This window comes from Rattus norvegicus, chromosome 6, assembly GCF_021556685.1.
Source record: "Rattus norvegicus strain SHRSP/BbbUtx chromosome 6, alternate assembly SHRSP_T2T, whole genome shotgun sequence".
NCBI classification, from domain to species: Eukaryota; Metazoa; Chordata; class Mammalia; order Rodentia; family Muridae; genus Rattus; species Rattus norvegicus.
The window spans coordinates 109189870-109214190 of NC_141539.1; the positions used below are offsets into that span (position 1 = coordinate 109189870).

Here is a 24321-nt window from a genome sequence, read left to right on the forward strand (position 1 = left end):
CCAGTGGTTCTCAACTCTACCAGATAAGCTCCGCCCCACCCCTACTTCAGCCACGCCCATTTACTCTCGTTCCACAAAACAACAGCTCCTACTTCCACCTCAGACCCCATTACTGTCATCTGCATGAATCCCCTCCTTCAGATGATCCTAAAAAGACATGTTTAGTGAGGTCCTCCCTGGTCACTTTGTCTTAAATTCTTATCCTCAGTAACCCTTATTCTGAGTTCCCGCTCTTGTTCCTCCTCACACTTCCGGCCAGTTCTCTTACTTACTGAGACTCTCTTCTGAGAGCAGCTCTGACCCAAAGCTCCATGGTAGCAAGGACTCTGCCCATTTCATTCGCCGTTGCTGGCCCAGCCCTACAACGGGGCTGGCTACTCAACGGGTGTTTAATTAATAAGAACTTCTCAATATAGTAGCCCCCAAACCCCCAGCAAGGGTATTTTTCATTTCATTTTTATTTGTATGTGTATGAGTGTTTTGCCTGTGCTGTGTAGGTGCACCGTGTGTGTGTGCTTTGCGCCTGGGGAGGTCCGAAGAAGATGCTGGATCTGCTAGAACTGGAGTTACAAATGGTTGTGAGTCACCACATGGGAGCTCTGGAGAGCAGTCAACTCTCAGTGGCTCGCTGCTGAGCCATCTCTGTAGCCTCAAGACAGGTATATTTTGTAACCTTCTTCAAGATATAAAGATACACGGTTCAGTTCTTTGTCCATGGCAGTCTGTGTTTCTGAGTATTTGTGTGTGTTTGTGTGTGTGTCTGTCTGTGTATTGCTGAGTGTTTCTGTGTGTATCTGTATGTTTCTGTGTATGTGTCTATATGTATGCCTGTATGTTTGTATGTATGCTTGTATACCTATATGTGTGTTCATGTGTATGTGTATGCATATGTGTATCTGTGTGTTTCTGTGTGTGTTTCTCTATATATGTGTCTATTGTAGGTCTGTGTGTGTGCACATGTATATATGTATGTTTGTACCTCTCTCTCTTTCTGTGTGTGTGTGTGTGTGTGTGTGTGTGTGTTCCCAAAGTTGGAAATCACCTGCTCAGAGGAGACAGAAGGAGGTACAGGTGCCACTGACCTGAGGGTGATGGCCACCCACAAGCAGGAGAGGAAGAGAAGGTCGATGAGAAAGGGAGAGAAATTAGCACATAGATGAGAAGCTCACTCTCAGAGATTCCTTCTCCTGGTGTGAGTCAGCTGAGGCTGGCACCAGTGACAAATTAATTTCATGATACTGTTGCTCACATTGGAACTTTAAGACTCTTTAAAAAAAAAAAAAGTAACTGATGTGTAGGGGGGGAAAGTGCATCTGTCTGCATTTCTATCCGTGAAAGCTAGTGACAAAGCGAGCTGCTTTCCAAAAGCACTTGCTTTGAGTATGCACTGACCCACCTACTGTGTGCCCAATGGACTGAGAGCTAAAACTCATCAAGTAAGACCCAAGGAGCTCCCACAGGTGGCACTGATGACCAGAAAGCCACCATGCTGAGTGTGCATGCTCAAAGCATGGAACTGAGACCTGCCCAGATGTGGCCGGTTCTGCCTGAAGAAAGCCTTGAAGAGGAGCAGAGACTGTGGGAGTCCATGGGGGAGAGGTGGGCGGTAGGAATAGGCATGCTGGAGAGTTCTTAGAAACAAAGGCCTGCAGGTGGGAAGTACGTGACCAAGTAGGACTCAACCTCAGAGTCTAGGATAGGGCATAGAATAGAATGATTTGGGGTCTCGGAGCCCCGGGTAACGCTTACAAGTGTCACTCATTTTTTTCTCCCTTGGCTCCGCTGCACGCCCTGACAGCTGTGCTCCCAACTCGGGACATCAGCACAAGGTATCAGCAGCTCCCTAAGCTAGAAACGCTATTCCCCCAATATCTGCGCATGTCAGCTCCGTAAACACTTTCATCAGAAGCATCTAAGAACCAGCCACGTAGGGACGACCCCACACACGTGCGCCCCTGCCCTAGCGTTGTTTCCCTGAGCACCATTTACTATGCACATAGCCACTGCTGGTCTCCCCCACTAGAGAGTGAGCCTCCTAGCAGGCACTGTTCCGTTAGCTGCTACATCCCAGCACCTACAGAGCTTGGCACATAGTGGGAAGTCATTAATAATTGACGGGCAAGTGAACAAAAAAGTACCCATAATGCTCCTGAGATTTGGGTTGTTTATTTCTGTCCCTTTCTATGGGATTAAAAATTGATAGGAAAGGAAAGATTGTACTTTTGGCTACTCTACCCCAGCTCCTCCCAAAGGTCTGCACAGGGCTGCCACTCAACAAATGGTAGGTAGATGGTGGAAGGAAGGAAGGAAGGATGGATAGATAGACGGATGGATGGATGGATGGATGGATGGATGGATAAATCTTATAATCAGTAGGGCCACTGATGACATAATGGAACTGTTCTGTGCACAGCTCCCTGTAACGGGAATTGCCTAATGGGATAAATTAAGTAGCTCTAGCCAGTGGTCCCATGGGTCATATTGTGGCCTCAGTGGCAAGCGACCAGAGTGGAGGACAGAATCCAGAGGTGACCAAGGTAAGCGCAATAGGCCTTTGGAGCCAGGCATGGGAGTTCGGGACTATAACTCCAGCTACATGCAGAAGGCTAAGACAGGAAGATCCCAAGTTCGAGACCCTCCAGGACTACAGAGTGCTTTCAAGGACAACCTAAACTAGCAGTGAGACAGTGTCTCAAGGTAAAAATAAGTGGACTAGGGAAGCAGCTGGGGGGTCGGGGGACAGGGGCAGGTTACATATTCGATTTGAGCCTGTGATTAAACAATGCCCAGTACTGGCCGCAACCCCTCCTGGCCAACACACACAAAAGACTCAGGGCTGAGTGTTGGTGAGGAAAAGGGAAAGAGAAGCCAAAGATGGCCCTGAGGTTTTTGTTGGGTGATGGTGAGGTCTGAGGAGGATAAGCAGCGTTTAGGATATAAAATGAGGTAGGGTAGGGTCAGCAGCAGGATCACCCTGTGAGAAGATGGGATTGTGGGTGCTGGTCCATGGGAATTACATCCTTTACTGCTCCAACTAAGGAGCCTTCCGGACTACGGATGCCAACGACAAACCGAGTCTCTGGAGTCACACCTAGTTCCAAATGGAAAGTCAAGCAGAGGTGAAGGACAGCACACAGCAGTGCCTGATGTCATCAGACCTGATGTCGTCAGACCAGATCATAGAAATGTGGCACGGGGAACGATGTTATCAGCTTCGTGCCCAATGAAAACGCTCCAGAAAGGGGCGCTCCTGTCACGATAAAACAGAGAACACGGGCAACAGGAAAGTTCTGCTTCTGGGCGTCCCTTCTCTTGAATGAGTCTGAGGCAGCTGCTGAAGGTGAGGGGGTCAGCAAAGGATCTCAGGTAAGTGGGAAAGCATAACAACTGCTACAAGAGAGAGTTGGGAGGAGGCTGTAATGACGTCACACTCCCAACGACTGAAACCACAAGTGTGCAGAGGGTACAGTTAAGGTGGCACACATGCGTACCCAGCTAATGTTACCTGTTAGTGGTGCTTTATGTCCTTGTTGGGGGACAAAACAACAAGAGAGCCACAAGCACGGCTCTGGGATCTCTCTGCCCCGACTTGCTCTGACAGGGTTTGTCTGATGTTTATTTGATCTTCAGTGTGATGAGCTCTGTGAGTTATCGTCCCTTGGTTTATGCAGGTAAGGTTGATCACTGGGTCCTGTACCCCAGTCACTTTAGTTTCCCCACTAAAGCCACCAGGCCAAGTAGCCACATACAACCTCTGTCCTGCCATACAGGTAAGTGGGTTTTCTGTGTGTTTGGTGTGTGTGTGTGTGTGTGTGTGTGTGTGTGTGTGTGTGTGTGTGTTTGGTGTGTGTGTGTGTGTGTGTGTGTGTGTGTGTGTGTGTGTGTGTGTGTCTGCTTGTCTGTACGTGTGGTACATCCATGCAGAAGCCCATGGAGGCCACCCAGGCTGCCTTGGGGTGGGGGAGACGTGCGGGGGGGGGGGGGGTGTTCACTGCCTTTTTTAATCCAGGCGATGAACAAACCCAGCCACATGGCTTGGCTCCACACATACCAGTCATGTGATCTTTTTTTAAAGATTTATTTATTATGTGTAAGTACACTTCAGCTATCCTCAGACACACCAGAAGAGGGCATCAGATCCCATTACAGATGGTTGTGAGCCACCATGTGGTTGCTGGGAATTGAACTCAGGACCTCTGGAAGAGCAGCCAGTGCTCTTAACCGCTGAGCCATCTCTCCAGGCCCAGCCACGTGGTCTTGAATAAGCTGCTTTATCTTGGAGTTCTCTCATCTGTACACAAGCAAACTTGACAACCTAAGTTTAAGGCCTCAGCCCACATCGTGGAAGGAGAAAAGTGACTATGTAGCCAGGTTGTCCTCTGGCCTCCACCTGTGTACCATGGTACAGATGGACACACACAGACACCAAACTTGTAAAAGTAAGTACACACAATTTTTACATATTTACTATGTTCTTTCGTTCTACTTCTTGGCTTCCACTGAATGAATGGATGGGTGTTTTCTGGTGTTTTGTTTGGAGCCTGGGTCTCATGAATCCCAGGTTGACCTTAAACTGACTGTATAACCAATGATGACTTCAATCTCCTGATCCTCCTGCCTCCAAGTTCAAGACTAAAATTGCAGGCATGCATCCCGAAAGGGTTTTTGTCAACTCGCAACTCATACTCCCAAAGTCTTCAACTGACACTTTCCCTATTTGTATCTGGTCTCTTAGACAGAAAACACTCAGAGAACACAAGCCCACTTCTCTTTTTAGTACCCAGCCCCTCACTGTGATGAACAGAGCCTTCCAGATGAGGAGTTGTTCCGCCACCCTGTTGAGAATCTGGTCTTCCACTCTTCAGCTCTTTCTTCTCATAGGTTAGGGACCCTCTCAGCCCACCCCATGAAATGAACCAGCAAAATGATTCTTCTTTTCCTGAGTTTAATCCCCTCGAAGTCACTGGACCACCCCGAGTCACATTTGGTCATGGACCTCCAGGGCAGGCTGAATCAGAGAAACCGAAAGTAGGACCCGTCTAACACCTACATGTTAAAGTATGTTCCTTTCCAGACACATGATGAAACCTCCAGGCTACCCAAAAGGTCTTTTACATAAAGATGAAGCAAAGACCATGTGACTAAATACTGCAACTTCAAGGGGCCCTTTCTAGGTCATTCCACACTAGAAAACAGTTGAGGCCATCTGTCGCATAAAGAAGGTGGGGCTCACTAGGGTTCGTGCGCCATCCCTGGCCCGCTCCCACCCTCATATTAACTGTATGATGCCCCAGGGCTACTGCCGACCTGGCCGGACTTTCATTGCACGTCCAGGCAGGGAGAGAGCCCACAGCCATCTAAAGCACTTCCTAGAGCAACCTTCCATCCCAAGCCGGAGCTCTGCCTGTGAGCTAGACTGCTGGAGAAGGATGAGTCAAAATGACTGTCTCGCTCTCTGGTCAACAGCTGTGGGGCAGCTCAAGAGCTTCAACGTCTCCCTGTACATCTACCTCTTGACGACCGTATCACTCCAAGAACCCAGAGCATTCCTGGGGAAGGTCTGAAAGAGTACAAAGATGCCTCCCACGCCTCTCTTAAAGGTGAGGATCTCTTGTGCCACCTTGTCTACTCCGTACAGGTTTGGGATTTTACAGAGGGAAAAGTTCTAGTACGAATAGCCCACTTCTGCTCTGCCCTGTACTGAGTAGGAATCTACTTTTCGGATGGAGCGCATGAGATCCCAAAAGAGTCTAATCACAGCCAGGTGTGATAGGTCATAGCTGTGGTCACGTGGCTGAGGGGATTGAGGGTAGGGGTCAGAGGCAGCACAATCAAGAGCTGGGTCAACCTGGGCCACAGAGGTCCTCATCCTCTCTTAAATAAAGGAAAGCTGTTATCCAGAAATGGTTCCAGAAGTTTTGTTTTTTTTTTTTTTTAAAAAAAAAAAAAAGAAAAGTATGTCTGACCCTGCTCGCTGAGCTGAGAAAGGGTGTGAAGAGGAAAAGGTGGCGTGGGCTAGAACTAGCTTGCCCCGAGATCATGATTGGATCTCTTTTTATATTCTACATTTAGCCCAGAAATGCCTCCTTAGAAGTTGCTCATCCTGTCCTTCCCGGCCTCCATTGCTAAATCTCTCCATAGCTGGGAGGGAATATTTCGAACGTGAACTGGATCAGGTCGCTTCCTACCTTAAATCCTTCCATGGCTGCTGCCTGCTTTTAGAGTAAAGTTCACGGTCCTTACCACGCCATGACCAGGCTTCCTGCCTTCTCCAGTTTCGACCTCACTGCTGACCACCAGTCTTCCAGGCGGCCACAGGGCCTTTGCGCATCTATTCTCACTCCCAGACAGGAACTGTTCCCTCCCTCAGGGAAACTTTCCCTCTGTACAGGAGACCAAAACAGTTCTCCCGACTACACTCTCCTGTCTTCACAGACTTTTCAACAGAACACAGATTCCATTCTTACTTCTATAGCTGTGAGAATATGGGATTGGTACTGTCTTCCCAATCGAACCCCAAGCTCCATGAAGACAAGGCCTGCATTGGTTTGATTTACCGCTGAATACACAGGGCCAATGGAACTGGTACAATGTGTGTAGTCGAGAATGTTAGACAAGAGCCTCTCATGTTGCTGCCCAGAGGGACAGTGAGGAAACATGAAATAAAGCCATAGATTTGTGAAGCCTGAGATAGGTCAGTGAGAGACACAGCATTCTCCCCTGGACATGGGGAACTGAAATTTTTCTCAGTTGTCACCAAACGCCCCCAGAGTTCCCTCTCTTAAACAAGAGCCACTTGCTGGTGCTGTCCCTGGAGGGCGTTTAAGAAGGCAGCTTACCCCATGGGGATTGAAGGAGGAGCAAAAAAGAGGGTCAAGAGAAGAGACAGAGATTGGAGTGGCAACCTCCAGAGTATCCAATTTAAGCTCTCTGAAATGTAGCTTTGTCCCCAGTCACCAAGACTCAGAAGGAGGTGGGGAGGAGAAGGTCGCAGACAACAGCTTTGTTCCTCTCTCTACCCCAGCTGCTGACATGGAACTCAGGCTATCTGAGATCTCTCTTCCCTGGAGGCCTCTGTGGGGGCTGCGGTGGACAGGGAGATTTAGAACAGTCAATCCAGAAAAACAGGATGGCTTTTCTCTTCGGTTATCAGACACATACCCATTCAAGGGATACGAACCAAGCTTAAGTTTGGATTCTCAGCCTGGGCCACTCATCAATTTTACCATGATGGGGGGGAAAGTCCCTGTGGACAGTTAAAAATAACATAAGGGTCTGGTGTTTGGCATGGCAGCTTGTCAAGCAGAGTAGAGACCTGCTTCCAAGAATGTTCTGGAACTCACATTCACACAGCAGCCTGCCCAGGAAGGTTAAGAATTAGCAGGGTGCCCCAAGGGCTCCGTATTACCCAGATAATGACTGCAGTAACACATCCCGAACCAGGCAGACAAGCTCACAACCTGACTTTTCCTCCTCCCCCATCCCTGGGGTCTGAGGGACTTTCAGCCCTTTTCTAGCTTGAGACAGGAGGGCAGAGTTCATCCATGCAGGAAGCACCCTCCCTTCCAAGGAGGAGGCAGTCACAGGATGCATAGACGCTGGATGTAGGAGCCCAGGCAGTCAACCAGGGTCACTGCTTCTCTACGAGCTGTTGTCAGGGTCTGTGAAATTCGTGTTCTTTTCCACAGGGACCCAATATCAACAGCAATTAGCTAGTATGTAAATAATGGCAATAAATCTTCCTCAAACTCTCTTCTAGTTTATTCTAGTAAAAAAAATTAATGATAATACTAATCAGACATACTGTCCTCCACCTATAATCTTAGCACACTAGAGGGAGAAGCAGGAGGTAGAGGTTGGAAGTTCAAGAGTTCAAGGTCAGTCTCAACTCTATAGAGTCAGAGACAAGCCTGGTCTGACCTAGTCAATCATCATCATCATCATCATCATCATCATCATCATCATCATCACCAACACCACCACCACCACCACCACCACCACCACCACCACCACCACCACCACCACCACCATCACCACCACCACCACCACCACCACCATGTTATAATGGAATTCTAGAAATTCCAGTAAAATTATAATTTCTCCTACACGTTCCATTTCTTTTAAAATTCCAATATGCATAAGGTAGTGAGGGTGTCAACTAGTGTGGCTTTCCATCTTAAAGAGGAAAACAGAGCATTGCCAACATCCAGCCCAAGGTGACATGTGTCAGCTGTTCTACCAACAGCTTCCATCCAGTCTTCCACCAACCCTATCAAGCCAGAACTATCAATCACACTCCACAGATGAGGAAACTGAGTCCCAGAGATTAGAAAACCAGCCTTCAGTCATAAAGGTCAGATTTGAACCCAGGCTCTGGCCCTTAAGCCCGAGCCCAAGCTACAGTTCACATGACAGCTGCTCCCCTAGGTCTGACTCCATATCTAAGCTTACAAAGAGCCCTCCCTGTGCATAAGACAAGACTCTGCCTGAAAACCAGCTATCTGAAGGATGATGTAGCTGGAATACAAGTGGACGGATGGCTGAAGGTGCTTGGATGGGGTTGGGGAGGTACCACCTTTAGCCCTGTTCTTCTATCTGAGCCATAAAAACTCATCCTTGACACCAGGCTTGAAGATAGAGGGTTCACGTCTCTATGCTGGATTGACTGACTGAGATATAGATGTAGCCCAAGCTGGCCTCAAATTCACTGTATAGCCTAGGATGACCTTGGAGTTCTAGACTGCTGGAATTAGGGTAATGCAGTTGGTTTATGTGCTGGAGACAGAACCCAGGGATTCATACAAGCTAGACAAGTACAATTAACCCCACCCACAGCCCTGGGTTGGGTCTGTATAGTGTATTTATTAATACCATTTGTAGGTATTAAATACCTAGCTCGTCAATAGCTGGACACGGTGGCGCACACCTGTAATCCTAGCAATTGGGAGGATGAGCCATGAAGGTCAGAGTGGTTACATGAGACTTTGTCTTATTAAAAATAATAAAAGCAAAGACTAAAACTACAAAAGAGGGAGATATTTAACCATTTTCCTCAAGACAGGGTTTCTCTGTGTAGCCCTGGCCATCCTGGAACTTGCTCTGTAGACCAGGTTGGCCTTGAACACAGAGATCTGTCTGCCTCTGCTGAGATTAGAAGTGTGCACCACCACTGCCCAGCACTTTATTTCTTGAGAGAGGGTTTCCCTGTGTAGCCCTGGCTGTCCCTGAGCTCCTGTTTAGATCAGGCTGGCCCGCCTCTGCCTCCTGAGTGTTGAGATTAAAGGTCTGCATGACCATATCTGGCTCCAATCCAACTCTAATCCACTGCTTGGCGGGGCTATGCCCCTCAAGCTCAGTCCTTTGTAGCAAGATTATTTCTGCATCTAGACAGGACTACCCCAAATCCAGAGGGCCTGAGGGCTCATACCAGAGTAGGCTTGGAGATACATTTTGTTAATCTCTGCTTCCCCTGATAGTCACCCTGGAAAATACTCAGAATGCATAACATGGGCAGGAAAGACAGGTCAGCGGGGAAAATGGATTTACCAAGACTGACGACCTGGGCTCAATACCCAGGACCCACATGGCAGAGCAGAAGAACCCAACCCCCACAAAGTCCTCTACAGGCAAGCTGTAGTACATGAGTGTACACACACATAAACATACACACAAATGCCGTTCCAAACTTGCTTTTTAAAAAGACCCCATGACAAAGGAACCCAGGACCTGGGTCTAGTGTAACCCTTCTGTGAGTAGTTGGAAGGAGGCAGTCCGTCTCTCTGGAGGGAAGACCAGGAGTTATAGCCTTCCATGCCAGAATCCCATAGCTATGTTTGAGTGCTTTCCAGGAACTGTTCCAAGCAGATGCACGCCTAGAGCCTGGCATAAGGAAGAGTCCCCACTACCTTCTGAACATACACACCCCACATTTTTCTGTCTTCCCCATGTTCCTTCTCACCTCATCTTCCCTGTTCCAGAAAGGGGGTCCTCGTTAGAGTCACGCAAATGCTTTGAAAATCTTCATTCATCTTCCTTTGCTGTGTGATGTCTTTAGTCTCACTTTCTATGGAGCCTGCCCAGTTCCCAGCGTCCTCCTAATGGCAGATGGGAGGCCATCTCCTCTTTATCTCTCCTTATCTCCCCCACAGCTCTCCCTTCTCTTCCATAAAGTACTAACCAGGTCCAGCAATGCTTTGTTTCTGAGGTACACTAGATGAGCCAGTTCAGGGTGGAAAGCCATAGACAACCATCAACCTTCAAGCTTATGCCTGCAGAGACCATTCCCTAAGGAACGGTCGGCTGTCAGTGGATGCTGGAGGAGGGGAGTCCTTGCCCTCCATGGTGTAGCCACTGCTGAGTCTCTGTGTTCTGAGAATAGCTCAAATTCATGCTCAGTTGGTCACAAAACAAGACAAAAAGTCATGAAAACGGGACGAGGGGCTTGTTGGAAGGGGTCACCAGAGAGAGCCAGGGGAGGGGAAGGGGGGAGAGGATTGGGTGAGTGACCAGAGCACATTATATATGTGTGTGTGAAACCATCAAAGCATAAATTTGATTTTAAAAATGATATGCTGGGTTTGGTGGCACACGCCTTTGACCCCAGCAGTTGGGGGTTGGCACAATAGAAAGTGGATCTCTATGAGTTCAAGGCCCACCTGGTATACATTGTAATTCCAGACCAGCCAAGGCTACATAAGTAAGACCTTGTCTAAAAAGAATATTTAAAAATTTAAAAAGATAGAGTTTTGGTTTTGTTTTATTAAAAAAAAAAAAAACCCAACAACAACAAGAAGAAAAAAATACACAGGCCTCTCCTGGCCTGGGACAACCTCTAGCCTCTCACTCATGCAGCTTCTCTCTGCTTTCTCTAAGTTTATCTGTTTCTCCTCATGTCCCCCTCCCACTCATAGTTCCAGCAGACCATCAGAAAAGACAAAGGTGGTGTACCCTTTCCTCCCTTTTGTGCCCCTTTAATTCTTTCAGATGGCAATGCTGGCCACAGAGCAAAGGAGAAAGCGGAATGGAGAAGGGAGGAGGGGTCCAAGGGAAGCCTAGGCTGGAGGTGTAAACCTTGGCATGAAGCAGTAAGTGGATTATTCCTCGATCTGTGGCTCAGAGGGCCTTGGGGCAGCTTAGCTCTGAGTCGAGAATGAAATAAGAAACAGAAGGCAAAAGAAAAGTCAACTGGTTACTGGTGGGATTTTTCTTCCTGAGGATTTGAGAAGCTGCAGGAAGCAGAGCCCTGAGGAGAGATGCTAGGAGATGGGGCTGCCCAAGACTGCCAGCTCTGGGTCTTAGAGAGAGGGCTGGGTGCTTTCCTGTGCTCTGCAGCATGTAGAGCAGTCTGTCTGGGTAACTCAGGAGACGGGCACTTGGGGCAGCCCTGGGCAATAGTAAAACAATCCCATCCATCAGAGCTTCTATGGGTCTGCATTTCCCTGTAAAGTGAAGTCATTCTGGACAGATAAAGGCCAAGAATGAATGATCACTGGACGAGGGGCCAGGACTATTGGGTCCTCTCATCTTGGCAGATCATAAACTAAGAAAACAAGAGTTCTATTGCTCTAAGATCTAACTAGGTCTCAGAAAGGCTCCAAAAGTTAGACTCATAAACCAGCTAGACTCCATTTCTTCCCCCTGATACTGGCTGGGATTGCTACTGTCTGGGAAGGCAAACAATACCTCTAGTAGGCGCTTGGCCAGAGAGCTCGAAGAACTTCCCGAATTTCAAAGATCAGTGTCCATCCCAACTAACCTTGCACATCACTGACCTAAAATGGAGTGGTCCAAACTGGTTCCCCACTCCCCAGAGACAAGTGTGATTAGATAAAATGGGGACAGAATATGTGTAAGTATCTGTTATACTGGGATGGCTGCCCAGAAAGGAAATGAGTACTAGGGAGAGGGCAGCCCCGTGTGCCCCTTTCCCACTGGCTTTGTGCTGGAGTAGAGCTTCCTCCAAGCACAGGTGCTAGTGCAGCTCAACCTTTGGGAGGTGACAGGTATCTTTGCACGGTTCTGTCCCTGCAGCCTGCATTTTGGGCAAAGTCTAGGTGCTTTCTAGCCTTGTGCATTGAAGGGTTAGGTGAGGAGGTCCAGAAAACCCGGATCCGGACTAAACATTTTAACTCCTAGAGTCTGCCTCCTCCTCAGATCTTCATCTTCCTCCAGACACAAGGATGAGATTTCCCAGAAGTCCTTCTTCCACACGAAAGAAAGGATCTGGAGAAGGTCTGCAAGGGTTACAACATCTCTCAAGTCAGCATCTCTCCTAATGTAAGACAGAGGTGCTCTAAGGACCCTGGAATGCCCTTTCCAGCTCATTGTCCAACCCAGCACTGGACGTGTAGGAACATCAAGTCACTGGAGATTATCCCATCCAGGCATGTGCACTGTCAAAGAGTGCAGAAGACATTCTCCACAAAGATATCAGTACCCTATGGCTGGACTGACATCATCTCCAGAGCATGATAGAACAGTGAACTCTCTTCAGAGTTCAACCTTGGCTTTAACCATTAAAGGTTTTATGCCTTCTACTTTTGCCAATCTTAATAGCCCAGTATAGAGCCATGGCTGTGATGGTGAACACCTTTAAGCCCTGCACTCTAAGTTTGAGACCAACTAGAACTACAGAGCGAGTTCCAGGACAGCCAAGGCTACACAGAGAAACGCTGTCTTGAAAAGGGAAAAAAGAAAGAAAGAAAACACCAAAAAAAAAAAACCCCACAAAACTAAACAGAATACCCCACTAAAGTAAAGCCAAGCTGTTCACATCTATCTACCACTACAAATGACACGGCTCAGACATGCAGCCATGCCTCCCACACGTCAGCACCTCGAAGCCTGTGTCTGATTCCTGACATCTGAAATTAAAGAATGTGTAAAGAGAATTCCACTGCCTTTCCCGAATGCGGGCCATTAAAGCAGACAATGAGAACAAGTCAATTCTAAAGACAGCCTACCTCCAGGCTTCATTCACTCAGCAATTCACCAAGTGACAGTTAGGCTAGGTCCTAGGGACAGAAAAGCACAGCCAGTCACTGCCTTCCTGAGCCTTTTGCTGTAACTGGCCACAGTAGAGGATCTCCATGATGGAAGGAGGAAAGACATGTGCAGGACTGAGGGGGCCAAAGGCCACTGTGGATAGCACCACCCTCTAAGGGTCAGCAAGGACTACAGCGGGGAAAGGGAGCCCTTGAGCTGTCTGGAGGCATCAAGCAAACAGTGCATCTGGAAGTAGGCTGGGGCTAGAAGACCATTTACTGATATACAACAGCCGTAAGAAGCCTATTGAGATGGCTGAGGATGGGGAGGGGGGCTGCCTTCACACGGGGATTCAGAACATCCATTCAGTCAGGTGTAGTGATGCACACCTATAACCCCAGCCCTTATGAGGCTGAGGGAGAAGAGAAACTGACCCACATCTCTCCTGTGGAGACTGTCACCCAAGAGCCCGGACATCTGCAGGGTATCCACAGATGTATTCATCGAGGGCTCTGAGCCCCTTAAATCCACATGTGGAGGTCCATACTCGGGTACATCTATTCCAAGGGGGCTGATCTGCAGCTTTCTAGAGATTCAAGGACAACAGAATATACCCAGCAAACACTGAGTGGTGTGAACACCTGGTCACAGCGTTGAGAACCGCTTTCCCCTCGCTGTCTCTTGCACATAGCTGGGTTCCTGACCTGTAAAAGGTAGGTAGGGTTTGAAGGCTGGCCAAAGAACTATAGAGAGCAGAGGTACACTCCAATATAAGGGGATAGGAAGGAAAGACCATTTCCGTCACCAAAATAAACATCTGTGTGTACAAACCAGGCATCAGGCTCTGGCCTGGCCTTTTAAAAACCTTAGGCTACAAAAAAAGAATGTCTTCCCAGCCTCTTGTTGCCTGGGCCAATACTGCAAATCAAAGTCCCTAAATGTAGATATAAGTCACCGAGGGCAATTCACTGCAATCCCCAGATCAAGTTCAGACTTTAGCTAGCAGTTGCCTAGCAACAGGTAACCCCAAAGACATATCACCAACCCCCGGTGTCAAAAGGGCATTTTGTGGCCACACTGGTTCTAAAAACTAGCCTGCACTCAAGCCTGCCTGCCAGACCTCTGTGGAGGTATTGGACAAAGGTACACACCCCTCGGTGCAAAGGAGGCTGGGAGGGGGAGCCAGGAAGCTGGGTGGATAGCTGCATGCTTGCCCACCACTACACAGTAGCAGGCAGAAAGCGATAGTTGCCTCTTCAACTCCTTCTTCAGATCACACAGCAATTAATCTGCCAAGAAGTCGCTCAGCTGATCCCAGCCATGCCTAAATAAAGAAGCAGCCCATGATATGAAGACTGGGCTGAACTGATCTCAGTCTGCTCTCAAGCCAAGCACCCTTAGCAGCAGCAAGAATGTACTATTCCAGATATGAGGGCACACACACTTAGTCCCAGCCAAGAGAAGCTGAGGCAGGATCCCCTGAGCCGAGACAGGGCTCCACAGTAAGAATAGTTGTAGTTGTTGTTGTTGTTGTTGTTGTTGTTGTTGTTTGATTGGGAATTTTTGTTATTGTCTGGGTGCTTGGATGGTTTGCTTTTTGGTGTTTTGTTTTGTTTGAGACAAGGTCTCACTATGTAGTCTTGGCTGGGCCTGGAATTCATAGAGCTCTACCTGCCTCTGCCTCCTGAGTACTAGAGTTAACGGTGTGCGCCCCCACGCCTGGCCCCATCTATTATTTTAAGAATAAAAATCACTGGAGTATACATAACACCGTGGTGGGTGGGATGATGAACCTCAGACTGTAACCCAAAGTGAACCCCAGGAAGTAGGTTTGAGCCACCTCACTACCTTACACCTTCAGAGAAAGCCCAAGAGCCAAAGGACCTCACCTTCCGTGACACAGAATTTCTTCTTCTCTTTTCCGCTCTGCTGTTTTTGACTTTGCTTTCTTTCTTTTTTGTTGTTGTTGTTGTTCTTTTTTTTTTTTTTTTTTTTTTCGGAGCTGGGGACTGAACCCAGGGCCTTGCGCTTCCTAGGCAAGCGCTCTACCACTGAGCTAAATCCCCAGCCCCCTTTGCTTTCTTTCTTTCTTTCTTTCTTTTAAATGAAAAGCTCATAATCTCTGACATGTAAAAGTCAAGTGAAACTTGAGCTTAGAAGGCAAAGTCTATGGTCCAAACCATCACAGGACCCACCACTGAAGTGGACTTGCTCTGGATCCCATCCTCCCATCTTGGGGAAAGGTCTTGGGGGTAAGGGGGGTCAGGGGCAAATAAACAGACCCATCTAAAAGCTATTCAGGAAGAGCAAATGCGCAAGTCAAACAACAACGAATAAGAGGATATAAATCTAGATAAAATATTAAAATCATTAAATGGCTGCTGCTCCCTGAAGATTGGGAAAAATGAAGAGAGTTAATTAAAAGCAATCTCCATGCACTGCTGAGCCGGCCAGCCCTGATAAATGAACAGCTGGGGCTGCTGTGGAGGGCAGACAGGGGTTGGGGAGGGGGCCCTGCCAGGAGACGCCTGCGACGGTGAACAGAACACGGGGACTGAAGTTTCATGTTTTATTAAATATTTTATGACTGCTGAATAAAGTTGTTCTAGAGAGAGAGAGAGAGAGAGAGAGAGAGAGAGAGAGAGAGAATGAATGATGGGCTGAGCGAAGGGACTAGGGGGACGCTCCTTATGGATGGAGAAGTATTGTTTGATTTCAAAGACACTTGGGGCATTTCCGATACTGTCACCAAATGCAACGGCAGATAAAACATTGTCTTGGGAAACCTTTCTACAAAAACTTGGGATTTCCTAAGGGTTTGTGGCACACAGCACCCAGAGAGGAAAAAACACAAACAGAAACAGAAATGAGGACTAGGAAAGAGATAGAAAGCAAAGACAGAAGAGACTTTCAAACTTCTCATTACTAATCCAGCCTAGACTTTTAACCCAAAACTAAAGTCAGCAGAAAATGCGCTCGCGCTCTCTCGCTCTCGCTCGCTCTCTCTCTCTCTCTCTCTCTCTCTCTCTCTCTCTCTCTCTCTCTCTCTCTCTCTCTCCCCCCCCCCCTGAGTCCTTTATCTCTGCAGTCAAATAAAATTTGGGTTGTTTTTTTTTTTATAATACTCAGAAATTTTCAAGCCGAGTTGGAGTCCATAGACCGGCAACTTTTTAACGGTTAGAATATGGCCCTTCTGGATTCCGAGGGAAACCCTCAGTCTTTTTCCTGATGAAAACATAATCAAAGAAAATGATTGGGGGAAGTGTTTTTCTCCTCCACAGAATTTGGATCGGAAAGGGGGGTGTGCATTGGGGAAACATAAGGGCTTATGCATTTGGATTGCATTTTAATTAGGTGGACAGAAGCGGCCGCCTGTTAATTTTTCTTGCTTGTTTCCACTTAGCATTCATCACAGGCAGAACCACCGTAGAGCGCTCCCACGATAATAGATGGTTCTGCACTGGCTAAGTCCTCGGGGAAAATAATTAGCAAGAGAGAATATATTCTCTCCACTCCCAATGTCCCAGCCACCCTGCCCCCCCCCCCCGCGCCCCATCTCCGGCAGCAGTTGCTTCCTCCTCTCACCACCCCACCCCTACCCCAATGACAGGGGTTTTCCTGGGAGAGGACAGTCAGCCTCCTGTTTCCCAGGCACTTAGCACCCAAGAGTCAGACTCTAGAAGCTGAAACAGAAACCAGAGGTCCTTCTGAAAGTAGATGACCTGTAGACGCAGACGGGAAGGCCGTTTGGCTGTAACCAGGACAAGATAAAGGACGCTCCTAAGTTGGCTCCAGTGAGACCATTCCCACTGGGCTCAACTCAACGGTGATCCAAGGAAAGTCATTGCAAGTATGATGGCAGTGGGGACGGCTTTGTGATTAGTGCACTGCTAAAGGACCCTTGAAGCTTGCTTCGAGATTGTATGTGCAGCCTCTCCAATGCTAGAAACCAATGCGTAACGTAATGATTCAAGCCCATCGTGAGCTTTTATGTCCAGTTTTCTATAAGTAAGATGTCCTTTTACAATGCCTCCTAAAGCAACCGTTTGCCTTCCTTGTTCACCAGCGGATGCAGACTCCAGCCTTGGTGAAAGGACCAAGAGCTTAGCTGAGGACCCAAGCCCGCCCAAGTGTTTCCCTCTACCCACTGCCCTTCCCATAGCTACTGGTCCTGTGGATGAGCTCAGCTCCGGACTCCCAAGGTGAAATGGGACTTTCTCTTGACCTCATCTTCATGCCCACTTCAAATCTAGACCACGTGAAAGCTGTCTGAGCTCCCGGGACTACTGAGTCACAGTTTGATGAGCAAGATTTGTATTAAAGACAAAGATTAGATATGATGTCAGTGACATGTCTTTTGGATAATGTTTAATAGACCAACCATGATGGGTCAGACCTCTGACCCCAGTTACTCAGGAGGCAGGCAGGAGATAGCTGGTAAGAGGTGGTCTCAAAGAAAGCATGCTGGGTATGTGACTCAACAGAAAACTCCCCCAGCATGGGTCAGAACTTGGGTTTGATCCCCAGCAACACGGACACACATCTAATGTATTAGGTTATCCTTGACTCTTGAGAAGGACTCGATACGTGACAGGGACATTCAGCTCTCCCGGGAATGCCTTATACTTGGAGTTTCCCCTTTCTGAAAAGTTTTATTTCACTTGGGCCCCTGAAGGATAAACAGGGGCTTGGGCAGGAGAAGAATTAAATAAATAAGTTCTCCCCCTGTGCAAAAACAGGCTCAGTTTTTGTTTGTTTATTTCCTGGGTTTTTTCAGTATATGTGTATGAGTGTGTGTTCATGTGTGCGTGCGTGCTTAGATAAAATATCTGGTGTATCGTCAGCTTATTTCGAAGTCACTAGCTGAGGACAGCCTTGAGCTTCTAACCCCCTGCTTCTGCTTCCCTCGTGCTAGGATCATAGGCAAGCGCTACCATGCCTCATTCGTGCAGTGCAAGAGTTCAAACTCTAGCTTCATGTGTTAACCAACCAACTGAGCTCCATCTTTAGATCTGTGTTGTAACTTTACTTTCCTCTGTTGTGTTTGAGACGAAGTCTCACTCTGCAGCCCTGGCTGGCCTTGAACTCCCAAGGGAGCCACCAATCTGTCCTGTCATCCCAGGTGCTCCCTCCCTCTCCATGGGGACAGATTTCCTCATAAGGAATTCTTACCCTCACAGCAAAGGTGGCACAAGGGGCCATGCCAAGAACTAGGAATGGGAGAGGTGAGTGAGTCTCCCGATTCCCAGCTTCCTGGGCCTTTACCACTCCCCAGACAGTAGTGCTAATACCTAGAGAAGGGGTAGGGAGGAGGCTGAGTTCTGTAACATTGTTATCATTGTTACAATGGGGTTGCCGAGTTCTGTAACATTATTATCATTGTTATAATGGGGTTGGGGGGTGGGGGGACAGCCTGTACCAGCTAGAACTGCAGCCTCTGATTTGTAAAAAGTCCGAAAATAAAGGCAATCCACGCCTCTACCCATAAGAACTGAGCACAGGGCCTGGAGCGGTTACTAACACAAAAATGTTCATAGCAGCTTTATTTGCAACAGCCAGGAACAGGAATGGCTCGAGTGTGCAGTAGCAGATAAATGGATAAACAGAGTGTAGCCCGTCCATACAACAGCCATAAAAAGGAATGCAGGTCTGATATACGCCCACTGCAACGGGGATGGCGCCCAAGACATTGCGCAGAGTGACATAAGCCAGACACGAAAGGGCAAACAGAGCAAGTTTCCATTCATATGGAATCCTTAGGCAGAGAGCAAAAGGACACTTCTAGCTCCTGGGAAGCAGGGTATAAGGAAGGAATGATTATTGTCTAGTGCTGAAGGCTGAATCGAGGGCCTTGCCCATACAAGCCCCTGCTCTACCTACCACTGAGCTAGAACCCAGCCCAGAAAGGTGTTTAATGAGGACACATAAAGTTTTGTTCGGCGTGCTGAAAAAGTTCTAGAAATGGCTGGCCAATAATTATCAGTGCATTTAATGTGGGCTGGCAAGATGGCTAAGCAAATACAGGTGCTTGCTGCCAAGCCTGACTACCTGAATTCAATCTTTGGGACCCACACGGTAGACAAAGAGAAGTGACTCACAAGTTGCCCTCTGACCTCCATAAGCAAATGGCATACCAGGGCATGTGTATATGTATGTGTATGTATGTGTATGTGCCCCCATACGCAATAAATATTGTTAAAATGTATTTAATGCCACTGAACTGCAATGCCTTAAAAATGGTGTTTTTGTTGTTGTTACTGCTGTTGTTGTTGTTTGGGGGTTTTTTGGTTTTGTTTTGTTTTTTTTTTTCAGGACAGAGGTTCTCTGTATAGCCCTGGCTGTCCTGGAACTCAGAGATCTGCCATCCTCTGCCTCCCAAGTACTTGAATGAAAAGAGTGTGCCACTGCCACCCTGCTAAGATGGTGTGTTTTCTACCACGCCTATCTTATCAAAGGTTTTAAAATGTAAAAGGGGCGTCTGTCTGCTGAAGATCAACTACGTCACTTTTCCTTCGGCTTAAGACTTAGAATTTACATGCTGGCATCTGCAAAATGGCTGATAAGTCCTGCGAGCCCTTCTTCCTCCTTTAGGCTTGCAGAAAATTGCCAAGGGAGATTTCAACCACAGAAAAGCCCGGTAATAATCCCCAGGTGGAGTCTACAACGTCAATAAAGGAAAGACAATGAAATTCCAATCTGCGTGATGATGCCCACACAGGTATGAGCCAGTTCCTGGGTGTCTGTTGGATGCCTGCCCCTCCCTCCACAGCAGTAACACAAGCTGCACTAGAGGGAGCTCAGTGAGACATCAGTACAGGCCCACAGGCTTCAGGTCACTTAGCAACCAGGTTCTTGTGGCTGTGCGAATGAGAAGGAAGCAAGACCTTTACCTCCATGTCATTTGAGCTGGGTGCCACCGTCAAACAATATGACTTAGATGAAAGGCAGAGGGTCAGCTGAAGGCTTGGGTCCCTCCTCTCTAAACTCAAGAGGCAAACCCAAGGCTTCACACATCCTAGATGAGTACTCAGAAATGGGCTACAGCACCAATGTTTACGTGGGCGCGGGGTTGGGAGGGGTAGATTGGAGAAGGAAAGCATTCTCCGTAATTCCAGTACTTTTCACATCTGGAAACATTATCTGAGTGCTTCTAATAGCAAAATAGACAAACTGGTCTCCCGCCCGACCTTCCTTTCTCTGGTTGCATGACCAAAAGAAAAGCCCACATTTGAACAGCTTGGTTACCTGGTCCTCAGCCGCAGGTTCTGAGAAGGGATAGGATGTTTCCATCATGATAGAACCCTAAGTGGGAGCCCTACGTGGCAAGGTGGGACCCCAAGAAGTGAAACAACATGAGGGCCTCCAGGTCTTACAACTCCACTCCAGAGCAACACCTTAGAAACGAGCCTAAGCACTAACTGTCCTTCCCACCAAAATTGACCACGATTTTGTTTGAGTTTTAGTTTGGTCTGGTTTCATATGCTGGGGACTGGGAGGGGTTATTTTGAGATAGGATCTCACTATGTAGCCTCGGCTGTCCTGAAATTCACTGTGTAAACCAGGCTGGCCTAGAATTTACAGAGACCTCCCTGCTTCTGCCTCCCAGGTACTGGGATTAAAGATGTGTGCCACCATACCCAGGCAACTGCCAGGACATTTTTGATCAGGGAATTATGAAATCAAGTGCACCTCCTCCTCATAAAGGAATAGGAAACCCCGAAAAGGTATAGGATGCCAGAGCCTGTTCTCCTCACCTTACTCCAAAGTCAGCAAAGCTGCTATGGTCACCGTGGAAAAGAGACAGCATGTGAGACAGGCTGCCATGGTGGTAAGGAAAGGGTGAGAACAAGAAAGGTTTCCTGATAGAGAGTTCAACCATGGGTACTACAAACAGCAGGTCGTCAGGATGAGTAAGAATGACAAGAAAAACCTACCTCATTTCACAGCATCCTGAGGTGAGCACAGTCCCTGGGTTTGTGACTATCGGGAGGGAAGGGATAGAGGGGATACTTAGAGCAGAATTATGTGGTCACTATTGTTCTCTCACCTCAGCCCCTGAGTGCCGGAGACTCAATGAGAACTATCTGAATCCCTTACTAGGGATGCTAAGTCTGAACCTTCCCAGTCTCCACAGAGCCCCAACCTCATATCCTCTTCCCTCTCTTCCCCTGCCACTAACCTCTCTCTCTCTCTCTCTCTCTCTCTCTCCCTCCCTCCCTCCCTCCCTCCCTCCCTCTGTCCCTCCCCCCCCCTCTAAGTGTTCACAAACATGCAACTCAGACATTCACCACACTCTACTTCTCTAGCCCCTGGCCTCCCCCAGCAACACCTCCTAACTCTGGCTTTTAAAACTCTAATGCAAATCACAGGCTTCAAGAAAACCTTCTCTTGGTGACAGTTTTACGAGGCTAGCTCTGTTCATCCATATGGTCTGACAGACTGTGAAACACCAGTAACCTGACCAATAAGAAAAACAAATCACACAAACACCACCACACCACACCCCTTCCCAGTCACTCCGGCAAGCTAAGAAAACTTGCAGACTGGAAACCGTTCATCCTGTGGGGGCTCTTCCGAAGTTAAACAATCATCTCTGCACTTCCAGACCACACAGTGGTTTGATCCACTCACCCATCCTCTCCTCCCTACCCCCAAGGCCACTCTTTTGTCTTTCCTTGTTAAATACCTTCATACTTAAAGACTATTTAAAATGGGGTAATAAGACAGGCATTGGAGAATCACAACAGGGAAGAAAAAAAAAATTCAGTGCCTGTGGGATTTCTTTTGGCCTGAGGTTTGCCACACTTGGCTATATTTTGGCCTTCGAGTGACTTTCAAAACACTCAAAAACCGCAAAAGTTATTTTGCTGAGGTTGGTATAATAAACAGGCCCCTGGTTGGGGGGTTGGGGGGGGGGACTTTTTATGACCCAGCTTCCACCAACAGGGCTGCACTTTGAAAGATGGGTATCAGCCTCAGTTTCTATTTTTTTGGGGGGGGAATGGGGGGTGGGGGTGTGTGTGTGCTCAAAACAAAGCGTGATGACCATGCATTCCGTGTTTGGTGCTGCTCTGAGAGGATGTAGAGATATCACAGCTTTTTGTGGATAAATCCAAATTCAACTACCTGCATGCTTCCAAGGAGTCAAAGGACGATGTAACCGCCCCAACTCGATCACCATGGATCCCTGTTGTTCTGTGGATCTAGGATGTCCCCCAGGAGGTTTGCAGACTGGACTGTCTTCAAGGTTTACCCTGTGACGATGCCTCCCTTTGGATTCTGACAGAAACTGAGTTCCTGTGTGGATATGGACAGCTCAGAATAATAATAATAACAAGTAGTTAAATATAATAAAAATAAAAAATGGGCTGGGGATTTAGCTCAGTGGTAGAGCGCTTACCTAGGAAGCGCAAGGCCCTGGGTTCGGTCCCCAGCTCCGAAAAAAAGAACCAAAAAAAAAAAATAAATAAATAAATAAAAATAAAAAATAATGTGCGCTAATGAAGTTTAGAGACTTTAGGGCTTTTAAGATTTATTTTACTTTGCCAGAGTTTGATGCACGCCTTTAATGCCAGCACTCAGAAAGTCAGAGGCAAGTAGATCTGCTAGTCTGAGGCCAGATTGGGAAATAGAATGAGCTCCAGGACGCCAAGGCTATACAGAGAAACCGTCTCTTAAAACCAATAAACAAACAGACAAATAAATAAGGATTCACTTTATCTGTGTGCGTGCGTGTGCGTGTGTGTGTGTGTGTGTGTGTGTGTGTGTGTGTGTGTGTGTGTGTAAGGGTGTCAAATCCCTCGAGCTTGGATGCTCTATGTAGGTGCTAGGAACCAAACTCGGGTCCTCTGGAAGAACCGCCAGTGCTTTTTACTCTCCGCCCACCCCCACCCTCCTGTTTATTTTTACACTGATGACTAAAGCGGAGAGAAATGGTAGTGGTCAAGCATCTGTTGGCTTCAAGGGTCCTTTTCCATCAAGGACTAGAATGGTGTCCATAAAAGGCCGAAAATTCACAAAGCCCCCTACCCCACTGTTCTCTGCTTCATCCCTACTCACCACCCCTTCCCCAATCAAAATAGCCAAGACAAGATTAGGACCAGGAATGTGGCCCCCTGACCCTTCCTCTCTGATAATTAAACTGGCTCTCTCAGCAAGAGTAAGGTCTGGTTTCTAACCTTCATGTGCCCCACACACACATCCACATCAAAGAATGGACAGAGAGATAAAGACCTGACCACATCATCTGTACACACGAGCCATGTTGAATACTGATCAAGTAAACATTTCCTCCTCTTAGAGTTACGTCCTTAATAATAAAGCAAAGTACCTCCAAGCTGGAGTAACTCTTTACAAAGTGAAGCTTCAAGGCAACTGTGTACAAGGAATCATCGTTATAAGCATGACTAAATAGTTTAGCTTTCTGGTTGTCTATAATCAAACAATTAAAGCATTACAGCCCTAACTAGAATAATGAAGTGACGATAGCATTTATTCCGTCTCTGAGCCCGGAGTTATAAAAACAGATACATATGTACATTATCAAGTCTGGCAGAAGGTGGCAGGCATTCCCAGTTAAGTGCTACCAGCAGAGTTTTGATAAGTTACTGTGAGATTGTGCTGCTTAAAGTGTTGTTGGCAGACACGGGGGAAGGTGAGCACCCTGCGCTAGTATAGTGAGATCTTACAATAAAAACATAAGTAAGAGTGTCTGCTCTACGCCTGAACAGAGTTCAATCCCCGGACCACACATGGTGGAAGAAACCACTCCAAAGGTTGTCCTCTAACCACAAACACACATACACACATACACACACACACACACACACACACACACACGCTCGAGCTTCCACACACATACACTTGTTCCAGCACCACACCCACTCAAGACACACACACATAAAATAGTATCTTTGTTTTAATAGGGTCTCTCTATGCAGCTCTGGCTGCCCAGAACTCACTATGTAGGCTAGGCTGGACACCAACTCCGCCTCCCCAGTGCTGGGACTAAAAGCATGTGCTCACCTAAAATAAATAATTTTTTAATTAAGCATTTTATTTCCCAAGTATACAGAAATCGACAACATGTAACTTACACCCATGCCTTTATCAAATCTATCCCTGTTCACTTCCTGGGTATACAGGAGTTGAGGAGGTCTCTGATGAGCTGCACTCAGAGGACAGGGTGTAGCTGCTAATTTAAATAGCAGGCAACTCACATTTACACATCATATGTGTCTGTCAGTGTCTCTGAATTCCATTTGTCCAGATGTGACCGCTTAGCTGTGGGGCCACCTGCTGCGTTCCTTTCTGATCTAATCTGACCTGGCAGCTCCT

At 47.5% G+C, this 24321-nt stretch overlaps 1 protein-coding gene across 6 annotated transcripts in view; it reads right to left on the bottom strand.

The window, feature by feature from the left end:
- Dpf3 (double PHD fingers 3) overlaps positions 1-24321 on the bottom strand; it is a 281926-nt gene that overhangs the window by 254468 nt on the left and 3137 nt on the right. For 2 of the 6 annotated variants that reach the window (XM_087552775.1, XM_087552776.1), the window contains exons 2-3: positions 22111-22281; positions 20919-20964 (exon numbers count right to left, since the gene is read on the bottom strand). In XM_087552775.1, coding sequence (XP_087408901.1) covers positions 20919-20964; positions 22111-22165 — 101 coding nt within the window. In that variant the 5' untranslated portion in view covers positions 22166-22281. 6 annotated transcript variants of the gene reach the window in all.